The 27,570-nt window shown below is 37.9% G+C and overlaps 2 protein-coding genes across 10 annotated transcripts; one reads left to right on the top strand and one right to left on the bottom strand.

Annotated features, from left to right (window-relative positions):
* Window positions 1-511: 511 nt before the first annotated feature.
* pogzb (pogo transposable element derived with ZNF domain b) lies at window positions 512-12,499 on the bottom strand. 3 transcript variants are annotated; one of them, XM_084089033.1, is made up of 21 exons: window positions 12,358-12,499; window positions 11,783-11,863; window positions 11,486-11,598; window positions 11,202-11,321; window positions 10,696-10,880; window positions 10,498-10,606; window positions 10,153-10,404; window positions 9,682-9,861; window positions 9,488-9,588; window positions 9,114-9,406; window positions 8,816-8,970; window positions 7,573-7,673; window positions 7,333-7,479; window positions 6,936-7,070; window positions 6,625-6,821; window positions 6,391-6,531; window positions 6,192-6,242; window positions 6,005-6,117; window positions 3,066-4,718; window positions 2,801-2,834; window positions 512-2,618 (listed from the first exon to the last, which is right to left on the bottom strand). In XM_084089033.1, the coding sequence occupies exons 3-21, from the start codon at window positions 11,592-11,594 to the stop codon at window positions 785-787; spliced, it is 5,910 nt and encodes a 1,969-aa protein (XP_083945159.1). In that variant the 5' UTR covers window positions 11,595-11,598; window positions 11,783-11,863; window positions 12,358-12,499; the 3' UTR covers window positions 512-784. The 3 variants fall into 3 exon arrangements, with proteins under 3 accessions (XP_083945159.1, XP_083945161.1, XP_083945160.1); XM_084089035.1 differs by having other exon boundaries at window positions 512-2,585; XM_084089034.1 differs by having other exon boundaries at window positions 11,792-11,863.
* Window positions 12,500-13,114: 615 nt separating this feature from the next.
* Window positions 13,115-19,405, top strand: LOC311067137 (retinol dehydrogenase 13). Of its 7 annotated transcripts, none has more exons than XM_084088764.1 (8): window positions 13,115-13,464; window positions 13,563-13,633; window positions 14,016-14,150; window positions 14,235-14,426; window positions 16,005-16,166; window positions 16,644-16,763; window positions 17,009-17,180; window positions 17,386-19,405. In XM_084088764.1, the coding sequence occupies exons 2-8, from the start codon at window positions 13,567-13,569 to the stop codon at window positions 17,489-17,491; spliced, it is 954 nt and encodes a 317-aa protein (XP_083944890.1). In that variant the 5' UTR covers window positions 13,115-13,464; window positions 13,563-13,566; the 3' UTR covers window positions 17,492-19,405. The 7 variants fall into 7 exon arrangements, with proteins under 7 accessions (XP_083944890.1, XP_083944887.1, XP_083944885.1 ...); XM_084088761.1 differs by having other exon boundaries at window positions 13,171-13,464; window positions 16,976-17,180; XM_084088759.1 differs by having other exon boundaries at window positions 13,178-13,464; window positions 15,990-16,166; window positions 16,976-17,180.
* The last annotated feature ends 8,165 nt before the right edge of the window (window positions 19,406-27,570 follow it).

The following is a 27,570-nucleotide window of genomic DNA, read 5'->3' as shown; positions in this document are numbered from 1 at the left end:
AATATACATTCACTGATACTACTCCATTCACTGCTGCTGCAATACCAATGCCAAGACTCTTCAGCATGTATCATGGTTTATGCGATCTGTAAGTAGATAAATAACTAAAATGGAAGAGTCTGTTTAGTCCAACTAACATAGCAATCTGGACTTTAGTACAGCCACATATGGTAATCGTGTTGCATCTCGAACAGACACTGTAAAGCTATGCAATAAAGTTGTATTGTTCAGTAATGGCCTATCCAAATAATAATAAATTATCGCTAAATTAAAGAATATTAATTTGTACTTTTTGTATTTGCTTGATTTTACATTTTTAAGTGTCTTTTTTTTTTTTAATCGCCTGCCACTGCAGGCCTCAATCTGGCTTGATGAATTGAAATTTCTCTCCTTACAGTTTCAAAATGACAAACATAAGCAGATGTAAAAACACTGATTTACTTACAGAGGATGTAGAATCTAAACACGTAATATCTGTCCATAGACACAAAAAAAAAAGCCTAACACTGTGGAAGATATTAGATTGTTTTATACAAGTGAATAAACAAAAAGCCAACAAAAAAACCAACAGTAGAAAACTTAAGTCAATCATGCAATGTTTTATCTGTAAATCTATACATTATTTAGGGTAAAAAAGAAAAAGATTTTCAAATGTTTTTACATTTTCACTCCACCACATAATAAGTTGTAAATTAAATATCCATAGTCACATTCAGCCCAAAATAAGTATGTCTGACCCAAATCCCTCTATTTACCTTCACATTGTCTCTTAGTAGATCAAATATCACCTGTTTGCAGAGTCTGTATGGCAAGCACTGGGATCCAGAGCGGATTCTGAGAAATGATCTTGTTCAGAGTTGTGTGAAGGGGTCTCAGATTCAGGGGATGAATGTGAAAAATCTGTGGACTCACTTGCAATTTCCAAACATTCATCAGTTTTTTCCTTTTGTTGTTCTGTCTTTTTTATCTCAATTGGCGTTGGGTCTTCATCCTTCATTTGATCGACTTCATTTTCTGTATCGTCTTGGTCTAGTGTCAGATCAATTTTCTCAGTTACCTGGTTCACTTGGTCTACAGTATGTGTGTCCATTGGCTCTTCTTCTGACTCAAGATCTACTACTTCTGACTCCAGATCTACTATTTCAGGTTCAAGCATGGCCTCCGACAGCATATTTAACAGCTCTAATGGAGTACCAGGCAAATTTGTATGTGCTTCCTGATCAGGAAGCAGACGGGCCAAGCAGAACGAGTGCTGAATAAATTCAGGCCTACCAGAGAAGCAAGACATGGCCTCTTCCAACCAAGATACGAGAAGCTGCACAAGGTCTTCAGACTTAACCCCAGATGCACCATCACTAGGTTGTTGTGCCCAACGAGCAATAAATAACCTTTGCAGCACAGGGCGTACGCACATCTCTAAAGGTTGATGTCGGCCTGTACACCCAGCCGGAACGGTGGCGAGGAATGCTTTGGTGCTACTGCTTGCGGATATGACGTTCTCAGATGTTTGGCTATGATGGCTATCCATAACCAGCAGGGCTTCGTTCGCATTTTGCGAGTCCAGATGCTTCTTCCACACTTTGGTGGCCCAAACGTCCAGCTCTTCCGATGCACTGAAACCTTCCTCTTTGGCCATTAGTAGGATTGAGTCTGGTGGGCTTCTGCTCAGCATGCTTGCAGCATGACTTGTGAAGAGAGCTGCAGGTAGCATTGTACCGTTTGCAAGCATTGCAATGTAAATCTTTACAAAAGGCTTACCAGAACCAGTAAACTGAAAAGCAGTCTCTCTGCTTATCCTGGTATTCTCCTTCAGCATGTTGAAGTCTACAAAAACAGATAGCTGGTCCATAGCACCAATGACACACTGTGGGACGTTGTTTGTCTTTATTTGACTGTGGACCAACTCTGTGAAGTGGCGACAGTTTTCCTCCATGGCATTAGGGAGTTCCCGATGTACTATGAAAGAGGTATCCAAGCCCAATTTGTGCTGCATCATGAAGCTCACGGCCCACTCGTAAGAAATACGGAAAGAATTGCTCTCATTGGTTTGGGTTTGAAGCTCTGAAGCTTTTTCAAACAGTTTCGCCTCACTGATAGGACGCTGCTGTTCCCGTTGGGTCAGAACCCACTCCACTAGATGATCAACGGCCTCTCCACAGCTCCTGCTGCAGCATTCATTTAATTGATTCTCTTTGGCTTGAAGCCATGACTTAATGAGCTGAGGTTTGGTGTCCATTTCTTTAGCTGCTTTCTGGATCCCGGAGCACAGCGCAAGGAGTAGTATTCGACGCTGATGAATAGACAGAGTCTCCTCTCTGTTTTTCACAGGTTGTGAAAGCATATTGGTTACCGTTCCCTCTACTTTATGTTTTGCCACTGTTTGATGTGGCATGTCCTCATCGCTTTCAGTCGTTTCAGAGACTGAGTCAGTGTCTTCCTCTTCTAGAGGGGCCATTTCCTGATCCACGTCTTCATCCAGACTAGCATTGGCAACACGTGAAAAAGTTTTGACGTCCACTGAAGCTCTGTGCAGGCCTCTTTCCAACATTTCAGTTCGATATTTAAGTCCAGGCTCCGTGCCTTCCCTGGAAGGGAAATAGTGCGTCACTTTCCAGGGTCTGTATAACATGAAAAATGTTGAAACTTAAAGTTTGCGAATTAAAAATAAAGAAGCCTTTGCACATTACATTTACATTTCAAATTTCAAGGGTTTTAGAATTTATCTATTGCAGGTTGCAATTTTGAATCCAACAATTATTTCAGTTTGTCAGAGAACAACTTTGGTTTCCAGTATACGTACCTCTTAGAATCAATAAATCCAACTTTAGCGTTACCTGTACAGGAAAAAAAAATTAACATGAATTATAATAATCTAAGACAATAAATGTAAACAATGTGTTTATCTTCCATGTTAAAAATATGTAATACAATGCATTATCACTTTAATGCATGCCAATTAAAAAGCTGTTTGAAAACTGTATTGTTTAATTATGTGCAACATCTGAATAGAAAACAAACATTCAGAAATAGACTGATATTTAGTGTCAGAATTTGAGCTTTATAACCTTGGTAATTAGGTGAGAAACCATGGAAGTCCCAGAAGCAGCAAGAACGTTTGCACAGATTCACAAGGCATGCTGTGCAGCCATATACACTCTCATGACGCTCGTTTTTCAGGTTGCAAACTTTACATCTCCTTGTCCTACGAGTAATTTTGGCTAATCGATGTCTGACCCCTTCTTGAGTCTCCAGATTTTCTTTTTTAACAATCTGTTGCTCAGGCATGCTATCGTGGACTTGGTTCTGGCGAGCATATCTTTCGGCACACTTGGCCAGCTGGTACCCCAGACGTTTACGGTAGATGGCCTGGGAAAAGTGACCCCCCGGAAACCACCCTGGTGGGTTGTCTTTGCGGGTCTCTCGTAGGACAATGAAAGAGTTGATGATGCTCAAGTTGACAAGAAACCAGAAGAGACGCCGCCAATTGGTGTCAAGAACCAGCCCGCCGAGTTGGTTGCACGTCAGCAGCTGGTTACAGATGTCCACACCACGCATGTTGTCCTGGAGCAACTTAAAGGCCTGGGGTCTTTCAATGGCGCAAAGCTCACCGATCTTAGTGGGAGATCTCCTCCACACCACGTCTGGCTGGCCTGCAACAGCATTAGTGGAGAGACATACCAGCTGCTTGTTATCTTTCCATCTGGTGGCAAGGAGTGGGGTGAGTTCATTCTGTTGGAAATCACCTGGATTGTTCAGTGGAGGTTCATCCCAAAACTCCTTGGGCAAAATTGGACTTTGGGGCAGGACGGAGCTAGAGCAGTATATACCAATGTCATACAGCTCCCGCATGAGTGGCACAGACACAAGTGAGCTGGACAAGAAAATGTGGTGATGTTTACCCTCAAAACCCTCTATGAGTTGAGGTACAACTAATTTTCCCAAGTCTTTGTTTTTCTCCTGTTGTGTTAAAACCAGCAGTTTATGACAGTAGCCGGACTTTGAGTCACACAGTAGCCATATCCTCGGCTGGGAATTTCTACTCTTCTCCTGAGCGATTCCTTTGTCATGGCTTGGTAGAAAAGCTTGATCGACTGTCAGACACTTATTTGGCCTGTAGGCCTCCCGCATACTTGTCTGCAGGATGCTCAGCATTGGCTGAAAAAAGGACAACTTGTCAGCACTCTGGTTGTCGTTCTCCACAAGCATGCTGCTCATTCGGATGTGAGTTCTGATCTGCTTGAAGCGTTTGACTGACATGGTCCTGTAAAAGAGCTCACATATTCTGGAGCCATAGCGGCCATGGTGATGGTCCCAGGACCAGTACAACTCTGGCTCAACCTGGCCTTGAAGCCCCATGAGGATAGAGAGACCAAAGAAGCCTTTGACTTCCTCAATGGACACGGAGTTCCAGGAAGGATCCCCCTGCCCCAAAGAGCAGCAATAAGTAGCATAAGAATTGGTCTCAAAAACGATCTGCTCAAAAAGGATGTCGGGAAAAAGAAGCTGGAAGTAGTCGAGGACATCACTATTTCGGGCCATTATATGCTGTGGGCCACAACTGTCCATGAATTCTGGCACAGTTCCTTCCTCTTTGGGCACAATCCACTGCTTCATGGACAACCAGTCAGGCTGTGTCCCAACATCACTAGCTTCATCCCCTTGTGGACCCTCCACCTCCTCCTCAACCTGGCAGAACTCAATATCTGTCTCCAAACACTCTGTAGGGGAGGGGAGGGATTATAGGAACACAGAGTTAGTCTTCTCCTTGGAGTCTCTACCATCACCAATAATCCATTTTATAACACCATGCTCAATGTATATGTGGTTCTGATAGGTCAGTTAGCTTTTGAAAAAAGAAAACAATAAGCAGCTCAGAAGCAGCAGATAATTTCCCGATGGATAGTCCTTGTCGTTATTCATTTGTCATGTTTCTAAATTAACCCATTTTAGGGTTTTTTTTTGTACTCCTCCTGATATTCTCCAGTTCAGGTGGTGTGCAGGTTTTGTGTAAATACTCATTTACTCATCCAGAGTGCTCTTGCAAAGGCTTGCCAGTAAGTCCTGCAAAGTCACACCAAGTACAAAAGGCCCACGTTTGTCCATTTTGACAATGGACAGCTTGAGTTCATACCCCACACGTGTGATTGCTGTGCATCACATACTGCGGGCTATTACTCAAGACTTTGCAAAAGTTTTTAAGCATATCTGTAATGTTTGAGTTTAGCTAAGTATGCATGGAAAAATTATCCTTCTTTATTGTAGGTGTCTATCAACTGGACAAATAACATTCAGCCTGTGAATGTATATACAGTGCTATGCAGGGTGTCAATCAAGCCGCAAGTTTAACAGTTTGCAAGTTTGCATATGTACGATGTTAAGATTCTCTGATGTAAGAAAACAGCTGTCAGAGAGTTTGATCCAATTACAAAGTTCTGAACGAACTGATGTAATTACCACACGCTGTTTAATTAAGCCTGTAGATATGGATAAGACAAAAAGGTGTTGCATGTATAAATAGCAGATGTCGTACATTTTACTGAAAAAGCTATTCCGGCAGTTCTACAGCAATTTAACAGGTCTTACATTGTGAATAAAACTTGTATTATATTGATATTACAAAATAATTTTACAGATCAAGGAAAAAAAAACAACTTTTATTTATTCCCAAAAGTTTACACATGCATTTGGCACTTGACAAGCATTCATTTTGGACCCTGTTGTTTAGTAGATGTAATTTACAGTTATAAGTTGTACTAACAAGATTCAAGTAGCAGTGTATGTCATGATACTATTAATTTAGTTCCAAGGTATTTTTACTTTTGTGTCTACACTGTATTAGTACTATAATCATGCAATTAATGACACCTACAATAAAGTTGGATGCCTTCTAACTACAGAAGTAAGATAGCAGAGAAAGAAAAACAAGCATGCAGTAAGACACAACATTTTCTAAAGACTCAGGAAAAACATGTATTAATGTTCTATTGAGTTGGAGTACACCCACCTTTATGAGTGAAGATGCAGTGGGAGTGATTAAAGAACTTAATGAGATGTTTGGCCATCATATTCCCCAGAGCAGTGGAGTATTCACAACCCGCACAGCTCAGCTTCACGCCGCTACAAAAGAGCAACAAATTACCTGTTTCAGATTTTGTAAAATAGAACTTAAAATCTAAAGATTAATATATTACCTTGGCGGCCCCTTTTTAGAAGCTTTTGGGACTCTTCCAGGAACGTGATTGCTGAAATAAAAAAATGTATTGCAATCAGTATATTGACATGACTGCCTGGCATACCAAACTAAACTTCAAACTCTAATTTCAAGTGGCACAGTTTTTTAATTTACAAAGGTGCAAGAGGATGTAAAGAAACATATATGACTTGATTTACTTGATCATGTGGTTTGCATAAGCACGAGAACAGCATGTGCTGTAGAAGCAGAGTGAGCAGTGAACATAAGTAGGATAGTGATTCGCAAAGTCTGGAATGTCAAAAGTGCACTCCACACACTTATGTCTGCCCAGTAGTGCCCTGGAGAGAGGAAGACCAAAAGTACATAATTCAAAATTCTGATATCCAGTCGAAATGGTTTGATGAATCCGTTCAAATTAAACATAAGCTTACCTCTGCTCTTGGAACTTGGACAAGAAGTCAAACGTCTTGCTGACCTTTTTCTTCACAGGTCCATGTCGTTGTGATTGCTGGTCACCACTACAATTTGATGTTTGTGAAGTGCTAACACTATTCTTCTGAGAGTTAGTGGATGCTTTTGATGCCTGACCTGGTGACTTCTTCATCCCAACATATGCCCTAATGGTCACCTAGAAACAAACAGATGACATATAAAGCAATATATATTTTTGCAATAGTTGAACTTGCTCTCAAACAAACAAACAAACAAACAGACAGACAGACAAACAAACAAAATATTTTACTTTTGTCCCAGGCTGGAGTCCTTCCAATTCACAAGGCTTTCGGAAAGTCCTGTGATGATTGATTTTATGCTCAACTTTGTCTTTTGTGAACAAGAACTGGAGACGACATTTGTTACAGTGGTAAACTGTTGATTTCTGGAGAGAAAAAACAAAACAGTCACATAATGGTTCAAAATGTCTGTTGAGTCAAGCAATAATGGACATAGCACATGCGCATCTTTCTTTGCAAAATATTCAAACAATGCATCCTTATAGGCCCCTTCACTATTTAATTAACCATAAAGACTTTGCAAAAGCAGCAAATAGTCTGCAAAGGAGAATGTGTTGAAAATATTTATACATGCAATTATTATTTCTTTTTATTATATTATAATTTATTCTCATAACTTATGCTCACCTGATGACGAATATAGTGCTGCTGGTAACTGGTGGAATGCTTGAAAACTTTGAGGCAGTACTGGCACAGAAGGTGGCGGGTATCCTCATGCCAGGTACGAAAGTGGTTAAATACATCCGAGTAGAGGGAGGAGCGGTATTCACACACCTGAAAGTGTCAAGGCATTATAGATGCTGAGACACTCCTCATATTATAAAGATGGGTAATAAGGTTCATGCAGGTCAATTTCACTTCATTTACCTGGCACACATAAGGCATCTCTCCAGGTTTGTGGGTGTTCTTCATGTGCTGCAGGAACACTGGCTCACTCTCAAAGGACCACTCACATATCTTACACTTGGCTGAACAGAAAGCATAACAATCACTAAATCAGCTGATAAACTGAATTTACTTCAGTTTACAGTCTGTAGCAAACCAGCAAAAAAGTCAGGCAAACAGGCAGCATCTGAATACAATACGTGTTAAAGTTAAATGTGTTAACATTAAAAATACATTTGTTGCCCCAGTCACCTCTTCAGTCTTCATGTTTGAATTTAGTCAAATATACTACTGCACATGGCAAAAGTGTGTCTGTTGAAAACACTTTATCTGCATAGGCTCTAACCAGCATAACCAGTCTTGCAAGGTCGTTTTTTTTTGTTTTTTTTTTGAAAAAAGAAAAGAAATCTGACTCCAACAGGTTGCCAACTAAGTGTGGGATGATGAACAAACTCTAAAAGCTTTATCTGTGTCTGTATGACCTGTTTCACTGTAAAGAAAAGCTGCTATTGTTTCTTGTGCACAAGAATATTATGGAACAAGAAAATAACCGTTTAAAACACACACACACACACACACACACACACACACTGCTTCCCAGAAATAATGGTTGGCAACAAGGTGGTGGGAGACACAAATGTGAAATCCAATTTTGTGAGTACATTTGTATAAATTTCATTGATGAAAATACAACATCACAGCCCATCTACATGTTTAACTGGAATAACATACAGACTGAATGTTGTGAACATCATTAGATAATTCTGGAAAACAAACAAATACAGTTGTATCTAAACATTAATGTACACTACCGGGTCAGTGAGATTTTTTTGAAAAAATAATAATACTTATATTCAGCAAGCATATTATTCTTCAAAGAATCCTGAAAATATTCCACGACAATACTGTGATTGTAATAATAATAAATGTTTCTTGACCATCAAATCAGCATATTAGAATGATTTCAGAAGGATCGTGTGACACTGAAGCCTGGAGTAATGATGCTGAAAATTCAGCTTTGCCATCACAGAAATAAAATACATTTTGAACATATATTACAATATGAAACAGATATTTTAAATTGTAATAATATTTCACAATATTACTGTTTTTTATTATGTTTTGATCGAATAAATGCAGCCTTGTTAGCATACGTTTCCTTTTAAAAAAGATTTTTTAAAAATCATATAGAGCCCTAACTTTATTATACTGGAAAAGCTCTTACTAGACGACTCAATGGAAGTGTGGACGCTCTCCAGGTGGCATTGAAGACGAAATGGTGTGGGAAAGCGGCGGAAACAGTGCTGGCAGGACGTGTGCGTGTCCATCTCCCCATTTTGCTGCTCCAACTCAACATGGTACCTCATATGGTTCATAAGCCTGCAATGAGAATAAGCACTTACTAAATGCAGCATTCTAGTATATGAAAACACCTTCTGTCCAAGTTTAGAAGAAGCACTGGGAAACATATAATCTGCAAGTAGACAGATATATCCATAATTCTTGACTGTCCATCAACATACCTAACATTATTTTTCAGTCTCTTGTTACAGGAAAGGCATTTGAACGATAATGGTTCCTTTGAGTTGTCCATTGGTACATAGACTCGATTCCCCTCAAATGTGCCGTAGTAGAAATCATCCACCAGCATGACAAGTCTGGGCGGAGTATCTCCAGTCTTTGTCGGTGGGCTATCCAGCTTGACACTAGGCACAACAGAGAGGGTCTTAGGTGTTGTGGCTGGTGTGGCTTGTGTGTTCACAGCAGTTGCTGTACTGCTTGTTTCGGGCGTCTGGACAAGAGCTGGGCAGCAGAACTAAAAGGGGAATAATAATTAATTGGCAACTTTTTAGGTGACCAGACACATATATAGTATCTGCAAAAAGTATATACTTACACACATATGACTCCGTAGAGCCTCGATCATTTTGAACTGAGCTCCACAACGAGGACACAAATGAGTGATCGTTGATGGTGTTGTATGGGTAACAGGGATTGCTACAAAGAAAGAAAAGTGTTTGGAATTTATCAGCATGGCTTTACTCTAGTATGAAACTGATGCATTAACAAAAAAGAGAACAGCAAACTTACTTTGGACAACATTATGTGTCATGACAGGAACAGCAGAGGAAACAATAGGGCCGTTATTGGTTTTTTGATTGCTCATGACAACAAATGTCTGTGCTTGAGCCCCACCGGGAAGGTTAACAGATTTCACAAGGCTCATTATGTTTTGCATGTCCAAGGGTCCATTTCCTGGCTTTATTGTCACTGTAAATAGGAATAAACCCAATTTTAAAACAGATCACTGCAGTCCTGGATGCTGATTGGTCAATACAGTGTAATAAAATAAATATTACCATCTGTAATAAATACTCATTTACATGAATTTATCTTGTAGCAGATGATGGTGCTTAATGAATTTGGGTGGTAATTTTTTTTAATCAAAATTTGTCCCTAGTTTTTCAATTATTTTTTCATACCGTCACTGTTTCTTAAAAAAGCTAAAATCTTTGTCTAAAAAACATAAATATAGTTTAGTTCTCAACAGGAGCATCTTACATATTTTAGTAGTGGTTCGTGCTGTTGAGGGCCGAGTAATGGTTGTGGAGGACATGGTGGCCAGAGAATTGACTGCAGGTGGGGCGACCGCTGTTGTGGTACGAATAGTGAGAGTAGCAGGGATTTGCATCGTGCTGAAAGTGCTAGGCGTTTGGGCCCTGTTTGCGACCGGCGCTCCGGCCCTTATCTGAGCTGGCTGGGTAATTATTTGGGTTCCTCCAACAGCTGGTTTAAATATTTGTGTCCCAGGTGCTGAAAAGACATAAAAAGGAAACATTGTTAAATCAATGAGCAAATCAAACCCTGTAAAACTAAAACTGAAGTCTAAGGCGCACTTTGACATACCTTGGACTAAAGTAATGGGTCGAACAGTCTGGCCTTGTTGGACATTCAGCACCAAACTCATTGGGGCCTGGCCGGGCTGGCCAGGATGGATATTCTGCACAGGAAGACCCTGTATCATACACAATAGGAAACATTTTGATCAACAAATTTTGAGATAACCAGAAATGAGCTGGGATCTATGAGGTGGGATGGCAGCACCTGTGTGGTAAAGTAAAACGGCTGGCTGTTGGTGGCATTGGCAATAGAAGATGTGCCAGGCAGGAGAACCTGCGACAGAGCCACAGTGCCCAGCCCTCCTCCTCCTGATGTTAAAAAGACCTGCTGCCCTTGCATTGCTTTAGGAATGTCCGCCGGCACAGCAGCAGGAACCATGCGTTGAGTCACTGAAAGAATAAATAACTGAGTAAAGAAGTAGTGCAGCTAAAATGCTGCCAATCAAGATAGTGGCGATGGCCCTGGTGTACCATTATTATAGTTTACACAACTTTTGTGCTCACAGATCATACAAAACACTTTTATAATAATTGATTTTGTATCATTTTTTTAAATGGAAAAAGAGCAGCCAAGATAGTATTTATAATTAGTTTGTGTTTAACAGAATGGAGCATGTCATACGGGTTTGGAACAACATGAGGATGAGTAAATAATGACACAATATTCCTTTAATAGGCAAAATGACTGATAATATGGACCAGGATACTCACATGTATTTGTGATCAGCGGAACCGCGTTTGCCGTATTTACTACGGGTGGCAGGTTCTGGATCACCACAGTCTTAGGCTCAGCTGGAATATCAACCACCGTCATGGCAGGAGTGGAAGACACTAAACAACAGTGAAGAAGGACAGCTTTTAGATAGCACAATGATATTAAAATAATTATTAAAATACAAATCTTTCTTAATTACACAAAGAATCTCTGGAATATGTGTGATCTAAACATACATTTAACTATAAATAATACAAAAAGAATATATAAAATTACCCACCAGTGGGAGTACTACTTTCAGCATTTCCCTCTGAATCATCCATTGAATTTTGCTGTTGCCATGGCTCCAGCTCCTCCTCCTCACACTCCATAAACAAATCCGCGTCCATGTTTCTGAAACATAAAGTGTTTATTGAGCTAAACGGTTAACGTGCTTTTACAATCTACATGAAAAAAACCCCATAAATGTTATTGCTGTCCATGGTATTTAGTGTATAAATAAATCATAAGTCGGGAAATTTTAGGGCTTCATTTTAGATTTTGACAGGTGAATGACGTCTGAAGTGAAGACCCTCACAATATTCACCGGGCTCTGACAGCATTCAGGTCCGACCAGTATCAACGTCAAGCCGGGTGGCGTTTACAAAACCGCCTCATTCTGCAAATTACATAAATAAATAAAAGAGTGAGTAAACCACATTTTGTGCTCACATATATTATATATAACAAATCTGTAATAAAATGGGTTAGATATTCAGTGTTCTGCCGTATCACTTCAGGAAAGCCTTCAATAAATTGTCTAAGTACGCGCAATGTGATTTCATCCAACTGAAAGAGGCGAAGAGAAAAGTAGTTCCTGTGCCCTTTCATCCAATGCGTGAGACTAGATGGTTTGAGAGACCTAAATAAAAGCATGAGCCTTAGATGTGTATAATAACAATAAATGTGGATTAAAATCTAAAGTAGGTTGGAACGAGTGACAGCGCGATGTTTATTACAATTACTCGGTCACAAATTATGCAGCAACCACCTCGCGCGCTAAGTGCGCACTCCGCATACTGTCCCCTGCGCACATAATGAACGACGATCATCTAATGTGTGGATTAAAGCGCGAATATAACGAATATTGTCGAATTTATAAATAATACTTACCGGATTATAGTCTATATGGAAATATGTTCAATGTGATATATTGAAAGCACACAAAGCCAGCCGGTACGTCACAGACGAGACGAATAAATGCGCTAAATGGGCAGAGGTTCTGCTCTTTCTGCGGCAGCGATTGGTTGATGCGTGCAAAACGCCACTTCCTGTTTTAGATTCGGACATCTGATTGGCTGTAATCTCTGAAATAAGGAGGAGTGGTTACTGGAACAAGAAAATGGCTTCCTTCCTTGCAACGACAACATTTTACACTATCTAACCAACTGCTGGCTTAATAGTGGCAAGCAGACAGTGTTTGGATTTTATTCAACACGTTGCTGGTGTTTTGCAGATAAACTATCAAGACCATCATAGACTGGTGCTTTCTGAACTGAATTCATGATTTTAAATTATTGATCACTTAAAAAATCTTCCATATAAAAATATTGCCTATAAATATTAATATACACTCCCCTTACAAGTAAAGCACTGATAAATAGGTTAGGAACCAAAAAGCAAAAACCAGTACTTTTTAGAACCGGTTCCAACCGGTTCTAAAACTGGAAATATATTGATGAGATTCGGTTTCATTAACGGTTCTCAAACGTGCGTCCTTCCGCCAATGTGGATGGAACATCCCATTGCAGTATTTTCTTCACTTCTATTCCAATTTACTGCAAAGTCGCTACTAAATAATTCAGAACGAAAAAAACGAGTGGTGATGTCCGATTCAAGAACAAACGACTCTTAAGAGTCGATTCTTTTTAGTTCATCAAACAGTGCGACCAGTGTAGTCGGATGAAATGACTCTTCTGAACCGATTCTTTTTAGTGAATCAAAAACAACTCAGAAGAAGCGGTAATCTGACTGAACCAATAACTTTATTGTTTTATGTTGTACTTTATTTGAACATAAATAAATTATTTCAAAATATCCACCGCAAAATGTCCCAGGTCTGTACTCTCAGCGCTGAATATTATTAAAACCACTATCTGACTAGTGACTATTAGGCTATTCATCAGAAACTGATGCTGAGTTAAACGTTTCATAACGTTTCAAATCTGCTGCTAAATGATGAGACGCGCGTAATCAGCCAGGTTACGAAACGGACAGCAGGTAAGGCCACTAAGCTGCCTGTAAGACCTATATATAGCATTTTGCACAGGACACAATGTAGCCTAACATTCCAGTGTTATTCTTCATTTTGTACACAGGTACATGATGGACCAAGTCACATCATATGATCGAGTGAACTATGGCATCGTCCTCGGGCTGACGTCGATCAGTAAGTTACGTGCATTATTTGACATCTTTAGAACCTTTAAGAATTAAAATAATCTCTCTCTCTCTTTTAAAAAAACTTTTATTTATCAAAGAAAAAATCCTGAAAAAAAATGTATAGAGGTTTGCTCAAAAATTTTAAGCAACACAACTGTTTAATTTTTATAATAAGAAATGTTGCATGCCAAATCAGCATATTAGAATAATATCTGAAAGATCATGTGACACTGACGATTGGAGTAATGGCTGCTGAAAATTGCTGAAAAACAATATTTTAAATTGTAATAATATTTCACATATTTTTACTGTACTTGATTAAATGCAGCCTTGATGAGCATAAGAGACTTTCATTAAACACTGTGTATGTAATGCCATCTCCCATACAGGCATTATGCTGCTGCGAAAATGGATAGCTGGTGGTGTCTGCAAAAGCTTTGCTCGTTTGGATGGAAAGACAGTTGTGATCACTGGTGCCAACACTGGGATTGGCAAGGAAACTGCAAAAGATATGGCTCGTAGAGGTATGACACATTACCTACGTCCTCATCTATTATTCTCTTACTTCCAGTGTATAAGTCTGTATATATGCTAATGTGTGCATATAGGGGCTCGGGTAATTATGGCCTGCCGGGACTTGACACGTGCTGAGAAAGCTGCAGAATATATTCGGCGCTCCACAGGAAATGGCAATGTAGTCATCAGACACTTAAATCTAGCCTCTCTCTATTCTGTCCGAGAATTTTCCAAAGAGTTCATATCCACAGAAGAACGACTGGATATACTCATCAACAATGCAGGTGAGTAAGATTTCACAAGAATGAAGCAAGCAATACAGAGACAGATTTGAAAGGGGACCTATTATGCCCCTTTTTACATGCCCCTGTTTTCATGCATGTATCTTAAAATGAGCTGCTGCTCTCCACCCTGCTTTCCAGAAGAGGGTGAAGCCTTTACAGCTCTTGCTTGTAATACTCTGCCAAAAACGAAAACATCTGTTTGGTTTTGATTATCATCTCTATTGCGGTTACGCTCACGTGACATTGCAGTTCTTCATCATCATGAAAGTTTATTATCTGCGTGCGTTTTAAAGCCATATCAGTCTAAATTTCTGATATGGTTATCTGAGCGCACGCGTACATATCGCTGGATGTCAGACGGCACGTATTAAACTAAGTTCTTTTTTCTCATGTTATTGCACTTAAACTGTCAAATACATTCAAGGTTGTGTCAAACAAAGTTCACATAAACACAGTCGGTTATGTCTGTGAACGTAAACAGCAAGTAAAGAAATCGCATGTGTATATTAGATTAGAATTAAAGTCAAAGCAGAGTAATATACAGTACCTACTGCTATTTATGCTGTTAATATGAATCAAACAACAAAAGAAAAACAGAAAATCACTCACTGCTCTTGACTGAATAACTTTAGTAGCTTTAATAAGAAAACATTTCTGACTTGAATGCTGCTGTTAAAGGAGAACTCCGGTCAATTTTAACATTGAGCTCATTTTTTTGTAAATTTGGAGTGCTGTCAGTACAGAGAACAACAACAAAAATCGGTGTTGCCTACACCGTGTTATCCTCTTTTTAAAATTTGCACCCTGTTGACTTCAATGGGGCAAGTTTTAAACCTGCTTTTAGCCTCTTAACATCCTTGATGTGTCATTACAAGTGCCCAGCCATGTGAGTGATTCCTTCAGAGTGAACACGGTGAATCTGACTGCAGTAGATGTGAAAGATATGAATAAAAGTGATGTTAATTCAGCCAGCGCACATACCTGTATTTACTTCCTGTTTTCGGTCGAAGTCCACAGTAATCGATTGTCGAGTTCACGCGCATAGGTTTAGTTACCTATGATCACGCGCGTGAACTCGACAATCTGGGCACTTGTAATGACACATCAAGGATGTTAAGAGGCTAAAAGCAGGTTTAAAACTTGCCCCATTGAAGTCAACAGGGTGTAAATTTTAAAAAGAGGATAACACGGTGTAGGCAACACCAATTTTTGTCGTTGTTCTCTGTATTGACAGCACTCCAAATTTACAAAAAAATGAGCTCAATGTTAAAATTGACCGGAGTTCTCCTTTAAATGCTCTGGCGAGGAGATAAACATGGCGGACTGTGTACAGGTCACTCAGGGCGGGGTCTATGCTAAGGAGTCCGTCAGCAATCGTGGGCATATGTGACGTCACAAATGCTAGACTCTGGAAACGGCATATTCTGAGACACTGCTTATGATTTATGGGGATAAAAAAAAAGTGTAGGTGGATTTTTACCATTATTGGGGGTAGTTGTGTAAAACCAATTTTGTAATTTTGTTGTGTAAAAGTGAATTTTGCATAATAGGTCCCCTTTAAAGTTTTTTTTCTGACAGGTGTGATGATGTGTCCAAAGTTGATCACAGAGGATGGCTTTGAAACACAGCTGGCTGTCAATCACTTGGGACATTTTCTTCTGACCAATCTACTATTAGGAGTGCTAAAGAGATCCTCCCCCAGCCGTGTAGTGAATGTGTCCAGTGTTGTACATGTTGGTGGTAATTTTCAAAAATTCACTAATTTTCAAAAGTTACAAAAAAAACAGTAATATTGTGAAATCTTTATATATCACTTATATTTCTATTTTCTATTTTAATATATTTCAAATTTTAATTTATTCCTGTGATGGAATTTTGGGAATTTGAATTTTTAGCATCATTATTCTAGTCTTCTGTGTCACACGATCCTTCAGAAATCATTCTAATATGCTGATTTGCTGCTCAAGGAACATTTCTTCTTATTATCAATGTTGAAAAAAGTTGTGCAGATTAGTATTTTTGTGGAAACCTTTTTTTAATCATGATTCTTTGATTAATAGAAAGTTAAATTGAATGCATTCTTGCTGAAAAAAGTATTTATTTCTTTACAAATTAAAATCTTTTGAACAGTAGTGTAGATGTTAAAGTAAAATACGATAAAACAACAGAACATTTTTAGTCCAATAAATATCCTTATTTGTCACTGTTTTCATATAGGTAAGATTGAATTTGATGACCTTTTCTTTGACAAAAGGCCTTACAGTCCTCTGGACAGCTATAAACAGAGTAAGCTGGCCAATGTGCTTTTCTCCAAAGAACTTGCACGAAGAATGAAAGGTAAGATACTACTACAGTTTTTGGTATAGCAAACAAGTTTGAAATCTAACAAACAAACTAACAAAAGCTGTTTGTTTATTTTAAGCAAAAAGTAGACAATATTCTATGTTTTATTGTTACGTCATTGTTGATTTTGTCACATACTGTTTCAGTGGCCGTGTTAAATCAAGTTTGCAACCAGTTGCTTTGTATATAAATGGATGATTCCATAGGTACAGGAGTTTCCTCATTCTGCCTGCATCCAGGAGTGATTCGAACAGAGCTGAGTCGTCATGTTCTGTTATGGTACCCGATGCTGAAGACTATACTGTCTTTGCCCAGTATGCTGCTGATGAAAACTCCCTGGCAGGGCGCACAGACCTCTATCTACTGCGCTGTCACTGAAGGCTTAGAGAGGAAGTCTGGCTGCTACTTCAGGTAAACGCAATACTCTGTCAATTGCCAAAGCATTGACCAGCATTTTGTTCAAACACAATTTGCAAGCAAAAAAGTTTCACTCTGATATACATCACAATAGGGAAGAAAAGACAATCGCAACTTCCGTTTCATGCCGACTTTTAAAGACTTGGCAAGACAACTAGATCAACTCAGACTGGTTTCTGTGCATCTGTGTTTTGTGCAGTGATTGTGCTGAAAAAGACCCTGCTCCAGAAGGAAAAGATGACGCAGTGGCAAGAAGGTTGTGGGAGGAAAGTGTTCTACTGGTCGGACTGAACAACCAGCACTGACACTCTTCCTGATTGCAAGTGCTCCCCCTAGTGGTGATATCTGTGACCCAAAACTTACTATAGCAGAACCACATGGCAGAGCTAGTGCCAAGGCAAATTACATGATTTGCATTGAGAGATGCATATTTGCCAGCATTGTTTGTTTTGTTTTCTTCTTCTTTAATTTTTGGAACAGGATTTCCAAGAAAAAAAAGCACATTCTGTGGCTGTGTTTTCTTTGATCACATTCTTATCAATTAGAAGTGGACCGCTTTAGAGAAAGAACAAGAAGCAAATCGTGCTCTGTTTGTTAACCATCCAACAATGAGTTGTGCTTTTTTTATTAAATCTTTGTTCTCAGGATTCATTCTTGATGACATGATGGTGCCCAGCACATTCTAGCACATTTTATCAGAACAAAGTCCTGTACGATTCTTTAAAAAGAAACGAGAGGTACATTGTGTCCAGTATGTACATACCTAATTACGTATATAGATTATGTTTGTTATAATTTATATACAATTTAACCACTAGATGGCGTTAAATATGTGTTTTTGGAAACATGGCATGCTATGCATTTCCCTCTACTTGAATTATGATACAACAAGCCTGCATCCTTCCACAATGTAACACTGCAGGTCAATTGAAAACTAAAGGAAAATATGGTTTGGAAAGATGCAGTGCAGATCACATGATCACTCTGTGATGTGGTTGTAGGTTACATTTTCAATTATGTAACAAGGACATGCACTCAAATCAATATAAAACAGCACAACTCCCATTTTTTTCTCTTTATTGAATTTTGCATTCCGATATATATTAAAATATAAAAACAGTTATTTTAAATTACAATAATATATCACAATGTTATGTTTACGTTATAATGTTTTTATTGTATTTTTGATCAAATAAATGACCTCAAACCCAAAACTTTTAAATAGCAATGTATGTGTAAAAAAGCTGCTGTATAAAGCCAAACAATGTGGAAATAATTGTCTGATTGAGACTGAAAAAACATTGCTGATGAGTTCACTGCCAGCAAATAACAAATCTTCCTCTTCAATTGAGCCTCTGTCCCTGAGAAAGTTTCCTGTGTGAAATTTGCTTCCAAACAGCTGAGTCATTTTCCTGTATTCAGTTCTTTGTATGCTTATTACTGGAAACAAGTGATAATAATAACGTGCGCAGTGTGGCTGACAGTGGCACACAGAACCACTTTTACACCTCGACAGGACAGAGATGTTTCATGTAAACATAATTAGTCCAAAAAAAAAAAGATTTATCAAGGCATGACAATGCACGACACCCTCAGTCATTTCTGAGTGCCTTGCAACAGATAAAGATGAAATCCAATTAAAAACCTATTGCCGGGCCATTCAAACCATCCAACTCCCAGCGCAATTTAGCTTGTAGCATTAGCACATCATTATTTTATGGTCGACACAGAGCATAGTTCACTAAACTCATTCCATCATATCCAGCACCATAATGCTTGTCAAGAGCTGAACCCAATCAATGAGCGTTCTGCATGTGTGGCCCCTGTGGGCAATGCCTGGCGCCTGCTCGTCTCCACTGGCTTCATACAAGAGGAAGAGCATTAAACAGAGATGTGCTGATTCTCTTTTATATTATAAGAAAAGAAAAAGCAGCATTAAACTAAAACCTATTGTTCATATGAACAAAATAACGAATCTGTATCTTTCAGACTTGAATATCCATAATGTGCTGATATCATCAGATGCGGATGTATTACAGCATGTCATTCCCGCAGGTCGCACTGAGTATAATTTACATGTAACCAATATAAATGTTGTATTCAAATGTGATGTGGTCTGAGCTTATTTTTAGGGGAATTCTTTCAACGGCTCTTGTATCTGTTGCCATATTGTCTGGAAGTGTATTTTTTGCCATGGAATAAACATATAAAAAAGGTAATTGTGACTTTTTAATCACGAAATTCTGACTTTTTTCTCACAATTGCGAGTTTATATCTTGCAATTCTTTATACCTGCCCTTGTGAAAAATAAATATACCAAAATGCATGTGAAATACATTTATTTTATGCCAACTACTACAAATACATTTAAATATCTACTTAATATGAATACCCTACAGTTGTACTTTTGGTGTAATAAACTGTTATACTTAAAGTCTTTAGTTATCCATAAGTAGTGCTGAGGTGCAACTAAAGATATAAATAAGTATATTTGATTGTGCTAAAGTGGAACTATTGCAAGTATACTTTCGGTACACTTTAATTATCTTGCATTTAAAGACTGATATTATACAGTGATCATACTATCCTTACTAATAAAGATATAAAAACACATTTTAGGCTTAATATCATTTTTTTTTTTTTTTTAAGTAAGTCAAAATTCTGATGTACTTCAAGTCAAAATGGCTGTGTTCTTCTAAAAGTACGTCATTGTGACAATCTCTATTTGTTTTGCCCCAGGGGTTAATGTTGTGCTCAACCCCCTATCCATTGTGCCTTGATGAGGCTTTTGGGAAGATTTGTGGGAAATGGGAGGGCCGTAGTAAAACCTCATTGGAGACCAGCTGAGCTTTGAAACGATCATAAAAGCTACATCTTCCTGAGTCAGTGTTCTTGGCTCCAAGAGCTTAGGGGTCACGGCAACTGCTGACCCGTTCGCTTGACTCGACTGTTAGGGGCCCCATTAAAGTCAGCCCTTCACTAGCTCTGAGGGAATTTGATTCAGCTTAACCGCCGTGGTTTTCTGGCCAACTTAGTGCTGGAATGCAGCAGACCCAATAATAATGGTACATGAAGAGGTCTTTCATTTGAAAGAATGGACTAGTGTACAGGACTCCATTCCAGGCAAGCCAGTTTGATTTGCAGTCCCTTAGGGGTTATTGTCTCCCAGTACACACACACACACACACGCATGCTACCTCTACAGCTATTTGAATCATGGGGTGCCAGCACAAAGGGAACTACTGACAGAAATAGCCTAGGGACAAGAGGGAGGCATGAAGAATATCACTCTTTTACTCACAGATTAACTGTTTTTATCTCGAGAGATAATCAGTTCAGCGAGAACTGGCATGCATAACAGTCCATTGAAACTTGAGAGCTCATCTCCCTGATCTTGGATTCGACCGCAGTAAACATGCTGCAACTGTGAGAGAAGGTGGAGATGTGGAGGGGCAGTGGGCCAGGGGCGAGAACAGGTGAGGGAGAGTGAAATCTGAGGCCACCAGTTATCATCAACAGCTGATGGGATACCACAGTCGTTCCCAGTCTGCTTACTCAGCACGACACCCCCTACAAACACACATGTAGGGATTTTAAGTCTTGTGAGGTTACTGATGTGTGTGTGTGTGTGTGCGCATGTTTGTACTTGTTTTGCTATAGTTGTCAGGGGCAACATCTCTGAAAATGTCCTCTCATAAACTATACCTCTTAACATTGACTATTTTGGCATTTTATAAACTTTCAAAATGAATGCAATGTACGTTGCTTTGGATAAAATGCCAAATGCATAAAACAAAGTTTAATAAATAAATATTTGTAGTAGGAGGTTCTCAATATGCAAACAAGGTTGATTGTGTGTCTGCCTAATACAGTGGATATAAAAAGTCTACGCCCCTGTTAAAACAAGGTTCAGTGGCATTGCATGGTTGTAATTTTTTACATATAACATGCAAATTTAATGATTTGTTTATACGTCAAATACAAACAGCTGTTTCAACCGGACTTCAGACTTTTGGTTACACTTTCGATGGTCCACTTTAGACATTCTACTAAAACTGCATGTCAACTAACTATCATTAGAGTATTTGTAGACTGTTAGGGTTAGGGTTTGATTTTAGGGCTCAGGTTAGTAGAATAAGTTGACATGTAGTTGCAAAGTTACTTATAGTCAGTAGAATGTCTTTTGGAGGACCATCGAATTAAATTGAGAGCAGATATTAAGCAGATAGTCTTCTAATACTCTAATAAGAGTTAGTTGACATGAAGTTGCAAAGTTACTTATAGTTAGTAGAATGTCTAAAGTGGACCATCGAAATATCCACTCTATCGACTGAATTAAAAAAAAAAAACAATATGGTCAAATATTTGAAATACTACTATGGTATATATAAGCTGTTAAACCTGAAAACTTCCAGATGAGAGGGATCTTCCTCAAACGTCCTTCTTCTGTGCTGTTCCTTGTGAGGATAGGTTACACAGAACAAGAGCGTAATCATACCAAGCACCGCAGCAGCTTCTCACATGCCCTGAATCTGCAGTGGTCTGATGGGAGTTTAAGCTGCTCGGCACATCAGGGCTGCTGTGTAATTAATGCTGATCTCTAACGGAAGCTTGCAGCTGCTTGGGTACAGTAATCGCTGCAGTTATACAGATACATGGACATGCTCACAAATATCGTGTGAGTGATATAGAAACAGCTGGCTGCTTTTATAAATGCAGGTCAGTAAGCCTTGACACACATACACACAAGGTTTCATGATATCTGGGTGTTGCGCTGTTGAACTTTTGAACTCCTTGATGAAACTAACTGATGTCCCACAACCGGCTGTCTCAGACACATGGAAAGTGTAAGGCACTGAACTCACAAGACACAGAATACTTTAATGTTTTTGAAAGAAATAATCACTTTTACTATTCAACTGTTTTCTGAGTTTGAGGTGCACGACTTGAAAAATGCTTATGCTCACCAATGCTACATTTAATTAATCAAATTACAGTAAAAAACAATATGTTAATGTGTTAACATTAATAATGTTAATGTGTTAATAATTTAAAATGTAATGATGTCTCTGAGGTCAAAGCTGAATTTTCAGCATCATACTCCAGTCTTCAGTGTCACATGATCCTTCTGAAATTATTATAATATGCTGATTTGCTGCTCAAAAAAAACATTTCTTATTATTATCAATGTTGAAAACAGTTGTGGAAATGGTGAAACAGTTTTTCTATAATAATTATATTTGCACTGTGACATTTTCATGATAATTAAGTACATTTTCCATTCAAATTCTCAATCTGTAACAAGATTATACTTTACAAAGGTCCTTTATAATTAAAATAATTTAATATTATTATAATATTATTACATTATTCACATTATGTTAACGAATTTTTTTGCATTTCATAATTTTTTGTTTTTGAGATTACTGTATGCCGACTATTGTTGTTTTGGATGAGTGATCTTCATTTATAAAGGCCTGGTAACAGTGCTTTATTTTTCCTGGCATTATGATCAATACTGATGCATTTTTAATCCTATCCATTTAGACCTAATCAACCCCACAGACATCTTTCAAATGGAACAGGAAGAAAACCTCCTGACTGTAAATTTACATTACTTTATTGTGATAATTAGGAGACCAATCCTTACAATAATATTGTAACCACTAACTACTATAGTAACTACCAATTTAACAATTAAAATCAGTGCTGTGGCTTTTTAAGTAGTGCTGATTGCTCAATTAGAGCTGTATTAGAGCTGCACCACTGTTTAATCATCAGTAGTTTAGACTAGCCCTAATTATGAAACTTACGTGCAAGTTTTCCCACTGTTTAAATGATACCATGTGGATTGTTCAGGGGAGGAATGCCATTACTTAGCCTATATAAGTTATCAGATTTATGAATTTCACCTTGTGGTCAGTAAAACAGGTAAAAAATCTTGTAGACTGAGCTTAGGGACCAGAACTAGTGACCGACTAGACAGAGCATTGCTAGCAACCATATAGCAACATGCTAACAGACTCAAAACACATTAACAACCACCCAGCTAACATGTTCTTAAAAACATTATTCATAAATAATGTTTTCGTTCTAAAGTTTTGAGAACATTATTAAAGACCAGATGACTTTGAACAAATGTTCTATTAACATTACTTGAATAATGTTTGTTCAGAACCTTTCCAGAATGTTAGCCAAACAATGTTCCCTGTTAGCTGACACGGGCAAACACATACTTCAGATCATCTAAAATGCCATTCAGTTTTCTTTCACCTTTTCATTGAAAAACTGAGGAAGAAAGATATATTTGCTAGGGATCTGAGGCTCTCATTAATTTATTAACATTTTAACATATTTTTAAAAATAATGATTAGTACCTGTACATACAAATTTTCAAATTAATGATCAATCAACATAGACATTTAAATGACATTTTTCTTTTACATATTTCCTTTGTACCACACAAGTGACTAAAAACTACAGAGACTAAAAATGGTGCATTTACATTTACAAACTGAATCAAAATAATGCTTTCTCATCCATATTTTTCCAGAATCATAAAAAAATCAATCTGAAATGTTACATTTTATGTTTCATTACAACATCAGATGTTCGCTGAAAGTCACTGTGACATTGATGCATGATCACAGGCCTTGTAATGAGTGAGAGAGAAGGCTGTATTGATCTCGAGAGCTTCGATTGCATTATCTAACCTAATGTAGCCGGCAGACATTTTCAAGTGACTACACTGTGCTCTAAATGGAAAAACACAAAACAGTGTCTGTCTGTGATGGAGAAAGATCATATGTCACACAACAGCGCTGTGCTGCAGTGGAGCAGGTCAATATCTAAAACCCAGTGACCTGGTTTGAACTGACTGGACATGGTGGTGTCTAATATTATTGCATAACTGGCAGAGTCAAGTTATGTTTTGTGTTTGGATATACAAAACATTGCATGTTGAGTAAATGAAAATGATTTTTATTACCTTTAGCCAATTGTAAAACAGATGCTTGGCTAAATCCAGCGTTCCATGGTGGCACGTGAAGGGGTCTGTGAAGATAATCAACATATTCTTACCTTTTCATGACATTAAAGGGATAGTTCACCCAAAGATGAAAATTCTGTCTTCATTTACTCGCCCTCAAGTAGTTCCAAACCTGTATGAGTTTCTTTCTTCTGTTGAATACAAAAGAAGATATTTTGAAGAATGTTGGTAACCACTAACCAGACAGTTGATGGAAGCCATTGACTTCCATAGTATTTTTTCCTACTATGTAGATCAATGGCTATTGCCAACTGTTTGATTCCCAACATTCTTCAAAATATCTTCTTTTTTGTTCAACAGAAGAAAGAAACAGGGAGCTTGAAGGTGAGTAAATGATGACAAAATTTACATTTTTGGGTGAATATCCCTTTTTAAGTATTTGAGCTGTAAATAAATGAATGATCTGAAATTGATCATAGAGTGTCTTGCTTTTTGATATTTGACATGTTCAGAGTCTGTGTGTGTGTGTGTGTGGGGGGGGGGGGGGGGGGGGGACCCCTGCTCTAAAGGATGAGTGAGAAGACACCGCTCCCTTTTTAAAGCTTATAAATAATGTGCAATCCAATAAAAGATGCTTAAATAATGAATGAGGGCACTCAGATCACACATAAACCTCAGACAAACCTGTGATGCTAAAATACAGTCCTAAAATGACACTCTGTTGCAAAGGATGCACTGTGGACTTTGATTTTGACTCCACATCCTCATTAAAGCCTGAAGAAAATATAATAGAAAATGCAGAGAACCATAAAATAAATAAATCGGATGCTGATGTCATAAAATGTTGATAGACATTTTACAAAAAAAATAATAATAATAATGTTGTTATGCAGAAAATGGGTTTCTAAAAAAAAATCTGATGCCGATGTCATAAAGTTTTGATAAACCTTTTACAAGAAAGCAGTCCTTTCTAATTTTGAAATGTGCTTGTATGGAAAGGTGATATTATTTCTAGAATACCACATGATCTGTCAAAGGTTCAATAATTCCTTGATAGTACGCACTGCTCAGTGATGCAAAGCATGCAGAAATCTGGATGGTTAAGAGAGAGAAGCAACACACCTGTGTGCATTTCCGCTATTTCCTGAAACCACTGAGACTTGGAAAATGAAACTGCAGCTATTCTTCTGTTGTTCTGAATGGCGCAGACATATTTTAAAGAAAGATAGCAGGCGGGAGAGAGTGTCACTAAAGGTCCCTGACGTTGATGTGCTTTATAATTGATAGGTCTCCAGAGTTGAATTTCACAGCTAGCATTACAAGACCCGGTTGTATCTCCTTCAGCTATTGTCAGAGCAGAAGCAATCCATCTTTTGTCCAAAACATTCTCTCTAAAAGACACTAAAAGCTTCTCTTGCACCAAAATTTTATATCTGGAACATTTATCATTAGAAAATTGAATTAACAACAGATTGGGCTTGTTTTTGAACATTCTGATATATCTGGACTGTCCGTCGTAATGTGACACTTTACATTGCTAATGACACTTTGTCCTCAGAAGTGCTCTTTGCAGGTTTTCGTTTTACCTGGAATGGGGTATTACAGTAACGTTTCTTTTTCTGAGACTAACAGCAAAAAGTTTTAGTTACTTAAAAACAAAATAAAATAATAGCATTTGTGGTAACACTTTAGAACAGGGATGGGCAATCAGAGTTTAGTTCCAAATCTAATCAAACACTGCTGAAATAATGTATGCATATTTTATATTCAATAAAGACAAGCATCTGAAACTAACTTGACTCTTTTTTTAATGAATTTATGAGCCCTATACGCACATCTCAGATGTGGTTAACCCCAGGTGTGTTCCTATTTTTTTAAGTCCCCACTACAACAAAATATACAACAATTGTTCCTACTGTCACATGAACAAGCTTATAGTTTTCCTCATGATTACTAGGAAGCTACAGGCAGGTTAGTTTTGATCAGGGTTGGAGTTAAACTCTGCAGAACAGTGGCCCTCCAGGAACCAAAGTTGCCCATTCTTGCTTTAGAATAATGGTCCGTCATTAATAGGTAAATAACTATACAGGAAGAGATGAGTAGTTCTACATTAACACTTCATTAAATAATATGGAACTAATATGTTCCTGCAGAGTGGCTAGTTGATTAGTGATGCATTTAATGACCATGTTCATAAAAAATAAAAAAATAAAAATTGTGATTAGTAATTCTTTAACAACTCAGCTACTCAGACTGAGATAGTTCCTTATTAGGTAATCAATATTTACTGAATGAAATTACCCTCATTAAGAAATATTTGCTATGACAAATTTTAAAGAATTATCAATTAATTAATCACAACATTAATGTGTTTGAGACATAAGCAACTGACTTTAAAAAAAATTGTTTTTACAATGAACATGGTCATACATCACTAGTTAGTCAAGTAGCCACTTTGCAGAAACTATAGTGATCTGGACCATATTAGTTACATATTAGTAAATAGTAGTTAAAGTGTTAGAACTACTTATTAGTCATGCATTACTTCCTGCATAGTTACCTATTAATGACGGACAATTATTCTAAAGTGTTACCACATTTGTTATTTTATACAGCTTGCAGGCCCAAAAGAAATATTGTTTAAAATCCCACAATGAATAAAATGCTGCATCATTTTATTTAGAATTTTCTTTACAGATTTTATAAACAAGGTAAAAAGTGTACCAGTGTGGTTTCAGGGCACACAGAGCAGTAAATATGGTTGCATTATTGGCTTGATTTATGAAGTCAACAGTGTTGTGGGTAACACAATACAAGTAACGCAAGTTATGTAATCAGATTACTTTTTTCAAGTAACTAGTAAAGTAACACATTACTTTTAAACTTACAACAAAATATCTGAGTTACTTTTTCAAAAAAGTAACGCAACTTACCGTTTTGCCTTTTACTGACTGACACCTCTCCAGTCCCCATGTTGAGAGAAATCAGGAGTAAGTGCAGAGGCGTTGTGTGCGCTGGGTAAAACATGATGGCTATTGTAGTTCTAAATGTGAGCAGGCATCTCACTTGCACAAAAACAGATTCAATATTCCTCAAAAGGAATAAAAATAGAAAAACAGTGAAGTGCAAACTCAGAAGATTGTGCAAATATGTTAAATAACACATATACTGTATACTTTATTTAATCTTGTCTTAGCTGCTGAACTTCAAAGATCCAATTGAACCATAAATAAGCTGATTTAGGCCTATATAAACATCATATGTGACCCTGGACCACAAAACCAGTCACATGGGTCAATTTTTTGAAATTGAGGTGTATGCATCATCTGAAAGCTGAATAAATATTCTTTCCATTGATGTATGGTTTGCTATGATAGAACAATATTTGGCCGAGAT

Source organism: Abramis brama (genome assembly GCF_963993115.1).
Source record: "Abramis brama genome assembly, chromosome: 17".
Taxonomy (NCBI): domain Eukaryota; kingdom Metazoa; phylum Chordata; class Actinopteri; order Cypriniformes; family Leuciscidae; genus Abramis; species Abramis brama.
This window is presented reverse-complemented; position numbering and strand designations above follow the sequence as displayed.

Coding starts and splice junctions, on each gene's coding strand:
- pogzb (XM_084089033.1), bottom strand. CDS start 11,594: ATGGACGCGGATTTGTTTATGGAGTGTGAGGAGGAGGAGCTGGAGCCA. Junction 7,480..7,572: donor AGATGCCTTATGTGTGCCAG/GTAAATGAAGTG, acceptor TGACACTTTCAG/GTGTGTGAATACCGCTCCTC. Junction 6,822..6,935: donor GACTCCAGCCTGGGACAAAA/GTAAAATATTTT, acceptor GTTTGTTTCTAG/GTGACCATTAGGGCATATGT.
- LOC311067137 (XM_084088759.1), top strand. CDS start 13,567: ATGATGGACCAAGTCACATCATATGATCGAGTGAACTATGGCATCGTC. Junction 14,427..15,989: donor TATACTCATCAACAATGCAG/GTGAGTAAGATT, acceptor TCCCCTTTAAAG/TTTTTTTTCTGACAGGTGTG. Junction 16,764..16,975: donor ACTTGCACGAAGAATGAAAG/GTAAGATACTAC, acceptor ATGATTCCATAG/GTACAGGAGTTTCCTCATTC.